The following is a 9,595-nucleotide window of genomic DNA, read 5'->3' on the forward strand; positions in this document are numbered from 1 at the left end:
TATATGTATATGTTTATATATATATATATGTATATGTTTATATATATATATATGTATATGTTTATATATATATATGTATATGTTTATATATATATATATGTATATGTTTATATATATATATATGTATATGTTTATATATATGTATATGTTTATATATATATATATGTATATGTTTATATATATGTATATGTTTATATATATATATATATATATATGTATATATATATGTAAATATAATATATGTATATGTTTATATATATATATATGTATATGTTTATATATATATATATGTATATGTTTATATATATGTATATGTTTATATATATATATATGTATATGTTTATATATATGTATATGTTTATATATATATATATATATATGTATATATATATGTATATGTTTATATATATATATATATGTATATATATATGTATATGTTTATATATATATATATATGTATATATATATGTATATGTTTATATATATATATGTATATATATATGTATATATATATATATATGTATATATATGTATATGTTTATATATATATATAAAACATGTATGTATATATATATATATGTATATATATGTATATGTTTATATATATATATATAAAACATGTATGTATATATATATATATATATATATGTATATGTATATATATATAAAACATGTATGTATATATATGTATGTATATATATATATATATATGTATATGTATATATATGTATATATATATATATATATATATGTATATATATATGTATGTATATGTATATATATATGTATGTGTATATATATATGTATGTATATATATACATGTATGTATATATATGTATGTATATGTATATATATATGTATGTGTATGTATATATATGTATGTATATGTATATATATATGTATGTGTATATATATATGTATGTGTATATATATATGTATGTGTATATATATATGTATGTATATATATACATGTATGTATATATATACATGTATATATATATATATGTATATATATATATGTATGTATATGTATATATATATATGTGTGTGTGTATATATATATATGTATGTATATATGTATACATATGTATACATATATATATATGTATATGTATATATATGTATGTATATATATGTATATATAGCAATTAGAAAATGGAGGAGAATATGTGGTATGCATATATATATGTGTACATATATATGTATGTATATATATGTATATGTATATATATGTATGTAAATGTATGGATATAAATATACTTTGGACTTTCCTGTTGTTAGATTATGTTTGAGAGCTCTGCAAGTTCATGCTGAACCACACAGATTTGTTTGTAGTTATTAAATGTTTGTGCTTACATAAGTTCACTCCCTCCATCAAACTAACATTGCCTGTATAAGTGCACAAGTGTGCCACATGTCAGATGTCAAAATGATTGCAGAGAGGCATGAAATGAAAATTTTCAGTCTGTGAATCAAACCCATGGTCTAGTGATTATGAGTACAACACGCTAACCACTAGGAAAATCAGTGCTCATGACTCTTTACAAGGCCTCCAAAAGTGTTTAGAGGGAAGGAGGAAGGTATCTTCAAACCAGAGACTTGGGCCCAAATGTTTGAAACAGCAGAAATTCTACTTATGGCAACTTTGGTTCCAAGTAGTGGTGATGTTAAGCCCATGGTGAGATTTAAACTCAAAATCCAAAAGAGACAGAGCAAATACTGCAATCTTCTGAACCAACATTCTTACTGTGCCACCAGTCCACCGCCCTGATTTGGTACTTTGTTATTGACCTTGGCAAAGAGTGCAAAGAGCCAGAACAAATATTATGAGACATTCTATCTTGTGCTCTAAAGGGTCTGCAAATTCTCTTGACAAGATGGCTTTAAATTTTCCCAACATTATGGTAAAGAAACAAGAATTAAATGAATGCAACCTCTGCTTTGTTTTCTCATTAATAAAGAGAGAGGGAAAAAATTTTGGGGCTTTTTTTTTTTTTTTTGAAGCTTGTATTTGTCAGTTTGGGACCTCTTTTCCTATACAATTAATTACCACAACAGATAATTCCAACTTACATGAAACCCTCTTCCTTCTTTTTCTCTCTTAGTTTTTATAAAGGTCTCAATATATTTGTTAAAGTAAGTTTCATTAATGGGATATTCCACATTGAAAATAATCTTTTGAATGAAGTAAAATAATTTTTAGTCAATCATCATTTTTTTCTTTATTATTAAAGGTGTTTTTTTCTTTTGTCTTTTAACAAATGACAATGGAGTTTTGTAGAGTACACTATGACACAAATGTTTATAGTACATATCTATTTGTCCTTTTGGGATTTTTACATTTTTATAAGATCTTCACATTTATCAGCTCCTCTTCCCATTATTCCCTTATCTCAAGTGTCACCAGGTCACACTTTAATGCTCGTCAGTCAGGCATATTCTTCTGTATACATTCACCCAACATACATAATTTGAAGGCTTGTATAAAGTACTAATATATATCCTTAGTCTTGGATTTAATCAACAATGGTCTTTTTTTCTGCTTATTTCAAATGTCTTCTTTGCTACCACCTCAACCTATGGTTGATATGTGCTGTAATGTTTACTGATTGATCATCACATTGAAATTCTTTTCTGAATGAAATCAAACATTTCTTTGTTATCATAGCTCTTATTTTTTACATTTCATTTAGTTACAATTTAATTGTTCAGATTTGATTATGTCAAATTTTATTTAATTTTTGATGGTTTATCTTTCTTAGAATAAATCATTTTTTAGTTAATTTTCTTATATCTAGCAACAATTATTACAGTGATCAAATGCATTTGCTGACAACTACATGTATTTAAAAATGTAAAGTAAAAGCTGGTAGTGTGTTGTCTCTTGCCCAATGACTTATTTTATTTTGACATTCTTACAAAATATCATTTGTTTCTTTCCTCACTTCATGCCCCCAAAATTTGAAATAGGATCATAGCAACAAACTTGTTTTGCATGAAAGGATTAATCATCATCATTTAGCATCTACTTCCCCCATACTTGTATGCTTGGGTCAGGTGAGATATGTTGAATCAGAGTATTCAGCAACTGAATGCCCTTCCATATGCCAACCCCCACCTGTTTCAGAGTGAGGTAATAATTTCCAAGTCTATCAAACAGCAAACTGCCCAGATATGCATATGTGAAGAAATGGAAACAAATGACACCAAAATGAGAAATTATTTGTTTACAAATATCACACAATATGTCAAGAAGCCCAGACATGCTTTTATAGCAAATGACCCATTAGCAAAGCCATTGTTTGAACCAAAGAACAAGCTTGTATGTAGACTTAAGAAATATAAACTCACACGTATGCACACATAAAACAGGCTTTTTTCAGTTTCAGACTACCATATAATCTCTCAAGGGTTTGGTTGACTCAGGATTATAGTAAAAGGCACTTGCCCATAAAGCCACACAATGGGACTGGACCATTGGTTGAGAAGTGAAATACTCAGCTACACAGTTGTGTGTATATGTGCATATGCATGTTGCAAGTTTAATAATAAACACTCCTGATAAATACTGTATAACCTCTTATACTTAGTTTCAGTAAATAAGAATACATTTATGGCTTTGCAATAAATGTTTTCTTTTAGATTTCTACTGTTATATCTCAATTAAAAATCTCACACACTACCGCAGAGATGGATAAATGTTAGTTACTGATTAACATAATTTTTGTTGTTGGAAGCTTTTTCTTCATTTAATCTGCTTTCACTATTTTACCAAATATAGTCTGATAATGTTTATAATTCTAACATAACTCAACAGTATACACTATACTATACAACATATGTGTATGTGCTGTATTTGATTGTAAAATGGTAACAAATCACTATCAAATCAATGTTTGTTTTCCTTGGTTTTAAATGAATTATTCAGAGGGCAACATTCATGCTCTAAATACTATATAGTTACTGTCTACAACTGCTCTATATGTAAACAATGTTGTTAATGAATTAGTTGGGAGAAAATATTTTTAAAATATAAGAAATGAAGTAAGATTTTACTAGACAGAAATGTTTAGCATGATAGAAATTGCTATTATATGATTTTTGTTTCCTTGGTTGAGAGTGGATTTGATGTATCGATTACTTCACATTTCCATGAAATAAATCAATATAATCAAAATGATTAAAAGCATCCAGTCCACACTGTAATGTAGCTGGCATTTGGAAGGGCATTCAGCTGTAAAAATCATGCCAAAACTAACCTCACCTGTGCTAGTACCACATAAAAAGCACTGAGTCAACTCTATGGAGTGGTTGGTGTTAGGAAGGGCATCCAGCCATAAAATCCCCACCAAAACAGACCCAGTAGCCTAGGGTAGTTTTTCTACTTGGCCAGTTCCTGTCAGGCGCCCTACCCATGCATGCATAGAAGATGGGCATTAAATGATGATGATGATGATCTCTATTATACAGAATAAGGATTGTGAGCTGAGAAAGTAAAAATATTGTTTAGTCTCACTGGATTCAAATCCAGTTGAAGTGACGTTGCATTTCATGTCTCCAACATTGATGAAAGTACCAGTAATATATTGGTTTGCAAGTGGAGAGAGACTCTCTCTTATCTCATTATTTCAAGGCAATGGGTAAGGAAGAGTCTATCCCATTTACAAAGAAGTAAAATTGAAAGAAAGGAAGGTTCCGGATTTCTGGAAATCAATTGCTATGAATTTTCTGAAGTGTGCTACCATTGTCTTGAATGTACTAGCCATAACATTAACTTGAACTAATTGTATATTTTGCATAGTTTTATAAATATACATGCACTTAATCATGACAGGAACAAAAAATGTGGGGGGGGGGGGCTATAAATCGAGACGTAAAAAATAAATTTCTATAAACATTGGAATCAGTATTATGGAATACAGAATTTATCATACTTGATTGTACTGTATGGAAGGGGGATAATCCTTAAGTCAGAATATTGTCTGAAATTACAGAAACTATTGCTGATAGACAGATTTTTTATTATTATTATTATTATTATTATTATTATTATTACTAGTAATGGTTTTTTTTTCCTAACTTTTTCTTTTTTTCATTCTTCCTAGATATTCAGTTCATCCTTGTTTCTTTTAGATGACATTCAATTACTTTATTAGAATATCTTTCATATTCTAGCACCTGCCTCTCTCATAATGATTATCTAAAGTCATGTTTCACAATGTTATTAATGATAAGATAGTGAAAATCATTGCCATCATCAGCATGGTATGTAGTAAACAACAACTTTCCTGCTGGGAGCCCAATCCACCTTTTTTACACTCAAGTTTCCTTAAATTCATATGATATATCTGGCAGATGTAGCTTAATATTTCTTCAATATTACTTTGTACTGACAAAACAATTACTATTTTTTGTTTACCCTTATTTTGCAATGAGGTTTTGGGGAATTTGTCATAGGATACTAGTTAAGTAACATGTTTTACTTTTATGTTAGTTCCAGTATATTTACATGGTATAATTGCTACCTCTTATTGACAATGACTAAATTTTCATTTATCATCCAATCCAGTGTGGGAAATATATGATAATTAGTGAACAGTGACAAAAAAAATACAAAACTAACTCCAATCATATTTTCCATAGAAATTAATAGTGTCATCTTCCTGAATTTCTAACTAGGGCACAAAATGCAAAGTCCAGGTGACTTTGGCAACATGGACATTGGGAATGTTGGAGACAGTGGTGAAAACACAAATATGGATAGCGATGATTTGGTTCCAAGTTTACAAGTAAGTTCAATTTTATGTTTGATTTTATGTTTTCCTATGAATTCTCAATCCATTTTTATTAGATTTTGTTGATGTATGTATATAAATATTTCTAGACAAGACATGAAATTCTAAATCTTCAAAGAATAGGTATCAGGTCTTCTAAATATATTCTCAGAAAGACTTGTCTTATTTCTTCCTCATTCACCTAACTCCTAGTTAAGGCTTTGTCTCACATATACATATACCCATGCAGGACACAAATCACATGTATAAGACTGAAATATTTTGTAATCCTTAAAGGGTCACATTTTCATGTATTATTTTTAAGGTACAATTAACATTGTGGCCTCTCCAGAGTGGTACCTACAGACATTAATTGAAGTTGTGAGAAGCAAGGAAATTGAAATGAATAATTCTTGGAGACATTTGTGTTGTGGGATTATGCATACTTAGTGTCATGATTAGAGAACTTACTACCACTTTAAGTTGCTCACATTCTAATGTTAATCCTCCAAAAGTGTTTATGAGAGAATTGAAGTGAGAAAATGCTGTGTGTGTGTATTCATTTTCCATTGAGGTATTCTACCTTTTTTTGAGAATATTTAATGGATACAGAATATGAGCTGATGAAGTATATTATTTAAACAATGGCTCAGTACATAATCCTTTATTTTGTAACAAGCCCCACCAATGAGCCCTTTCATTTATTATTTAACCTTTTCTTTTATATCAAACTGCTTGGGACCACCCTTGATTATTTGATAGAAATCTTTCTATTTTAAAGTGATCTAAAATTAAAACTTTCCATCAAAATTTCATGTTAATTTGTGTTTCAAACACCAGTTTAATAATGGCAAAGTTATTTCACTACATACTTTATTATTTCCAAATTAGTTGAAACAAAGACTGTATTTCAGCAGAAATATGGTAACAAAAGGGTTAATTATAAATATGCCTATTGTTGAAATATTTTTTCTTGCCTAAATTGAGGAAATTAGTACAAGAAGAATAAAATCTGGTTTCATAAATGAATGTGATAATTAAAAAGGTAGTTTAAGTTATTATTTATTTGCACAAGTAAAAATTTTCACAGGTCAAGCTTATCTAACAACAGGTGCTTTTTTGATTTATTACATATTTGTAGATTTTTTAGGTGCTTGTAGAAAATCCGTAAGTGAAAAATGTTCAGATTTTATGATAGATTTCAGGAAGTAAACTGTATTTTAAAGAATTAATTAAATACAGTAAAGTTCTTTTTCCTTTAATAAATACTAAAATATAATTACTCAGTTATCTAAATAACATGTCAGTGTTTTAGCCAAATACAAAGATAGTAAATAAAACTCACAGAGCAACTGTATATATCCTTGATGGAAAAACAGAGAGAGAGAGAGAGAGAGAAGGGGATACACTGCCAATTAGATAAGAAGGTAGACTTATGAATAAAAATGAACTAGAGAAATTTGTAGTTAATGATGATATGTTATATAACAGTTCCTACATGAAGACTAAATTATCTTATCATGAAGCACTGATATAAGTAACTAAGTCAGAGCCCTGATAACATATGTAAAAATATTACCATATAATCAAACTCCCTGAATGTGAAATGCTGTCTCCATTGCTATGTGTAACTCATATAAAACTATAGATACCACTTATAATATAGAAAGCAGAATATTTATTTTGTAAGCAATGGTGGGATCCTGGTTTAATACATATTATGGCTAACACTGTGTCTAATTGATGGTGTCATAATGTACAGAAATTACGTTGAATAATTTGTATTAACAAAACTATCATGAACTTCTACTTTTCATATAAATTTGATTTCTAAAACCAAGAGAAAAATTTTGATGATCCACTGCAGATTCAAATAAAGAGCACGAAATTTTAAATATTTCCATTTAAAATCATGAATTAGGAATAAAAGACAGGAATTCAAATGTTTTATCTCTCACTTCCCAGTCATTTTCTCCCTTTCTTTCCCTTTCTCTGTTTGTAACTCTTTAGTCTCTCCTCTTCCTCCTCTCTCTCTCTCTCTTTTTCACTCACTCGCTTTAGTCATTTTACTACATATAAGATAGATAAATATTTTCAGTTTCACTATGGTTCATATATGATAGACTTTGGTTTAATTTAGCAAATTAATATTTAGTTCTTTTGACAAAATATAAACAAAGATGTTTAGATTTTAATTTTTAAATGCTTTTTAACTGTAATTTCTTGAAAAATGTTTCATCTTTGCCTTTTTTAAATTTTCTCTTGCAGGAAGATATCACAACTGAACTGTTAAATGATGTTGAGACTGTATTGAGTAATTCTAAAGTAGATGGTCTGTTATGGTTGTGAAAATAAAGGGAACCAGAAAATAGTGGCAGTACCGCTATCAAACATAGATATATAAACATATATATATATATATATATGTGTGTGTATATAAAACACAGAACTCTTGGATTTGGCAGAGTATGGAAAACTGCCACACCAAATAGAGCCACTGGATAAATGGCAGAAAACAAGGAATCATTATTTTTAACCGACTCAAATTTGGATGTAAAGGGGGACATTACATTTGAATTAAGTGCTATGGTACACAATTTATCTAGAGAAACATAACTTTATACAAACACATACACGTACACAAGAAGGTCACAAAGCATAAAATATATATATGATGATATCTGTGTATATATTCAAGCAGATGCATCAAGACAGACTTCTATAGACTCACATGTTTGGTTGTCAATAGAGAGAGTTTCTCTCTATTACAGCTCATGGTTAATTATCCATCTGTGGTAATCTAAAAATAATATATTGTGTTATATACAAAACCAAACCAAATAATGTGTATTTCACAATTCTTTTATATATATATATAACTATACATGTATTTTAAATTTCAGGGAAAAGCTAGAAAGAGTGAATATTTTCGTTTTTTTTTTTTTTTACTCCCCAACATTTTTCCCCCTCTATTATTTTAACTATATATATATAACTCTAGTAGTTAGTATGTGAAATCGATGTTGGAAAAGTTATCTATCTCTGTAGATGATTTGAGCGATTAAAAACTAACTGAAAAATAAACAGAAAACATGCACTACAAAACAATTAAAAAGAAAAACACTAAAACAGCATTTAATGAAACCAAATCATATATATATATATATATATATATATATATATATATATACATATATATATATATATATATAAACCAGTCTTCCTATTCCTTACAGACATATGTCATTTGTAGTTGAATATATATCAAATATTAGGCATGTATATACTATTGTTTCAGTTCCTCAAATTATCTTTCCATGCACCATCTTTCAAAGTAAAAAAAGAAAACCATATCGGTTAGTGTTAGTTTATATCATAAGTAATGTTGAATCTTTAGGCAGAATATCACTATGAGCAAATATTTGAATTTAGTCACTCTTTTTAAAATCTCTGTAGGCTTTTCTGAATTTCTTATAATGGATTAATAAAACTTCTATACTGAAATTTAAAACGTCAACAAAAAGTTTAAAAAATTCTAAAAATAAATAAAAAGAAACTTTTAAAAACATAGGAATAAGTGTATGTGCATATATAAATACACCTATGTATGTAACTGCATGTATGTGAATATACGCATATATATACGTGTAAGCATACATAGCATTTACATGCATAGCTCTCACATTTTATACTAAAATGTAAAAATGTATTCTAATTTTTTAATTTTTTACCAAAGTATGAAAAAAAAGCATACAAAAATATAAAGATTATTATTTTATATATGATTTCTAGGCAGTTATCATTTAGTGCTATGTTGCTCT

At 28.0% G+C, this 9,595-nt stretch overlaps 1 protein-coding gene across 2 annotated transcripts in view; it reads left to right on the forward strand.

Annotated features, from left to right (window-relative positions):
* Positions 1-8,895, forward strand: part of LOC106880285 (transcriptional coactivator YAP1) — a 104,196-nt gene extending 95,301 nt beyond the window's left edge. For both annotated transcript variants that reach the window (XM_089348988.1, XM_089348989.1), the window contains 2 exons: positions 5,680-5,789; positions 8,043-8,895. In XM_089348988.1, coding sequence (XP_089205114.1) covers positions 5,680-5,789; positions 8,043-8,123 — 191 coding nt within the window. In that variant the 3' untranslated portion in view covers positions 8,124-8,895. The remainder of the gene's footprint in view (positions 1-5,679; positions 5,790-8,042) is intronic.
* The last annotated feature ends 700 nt before the right edge of the window (positions 8,896-9,595 follow it).

Source organism: Octopus bimaculoides, chromosome 3 (genome assembly GCF_046866305.1).
Source record: "Octopus bimaculoides isolate indiv1 chromosome 3, ASM4686630v1, whole genome shotgun sequence".
Lineage (NCBI taxonomy): Eukaryota > Metazoa > Mollusca > Cephalopoda > Octopoda > Octopodidae > Octopus > Octopus bimaculoides.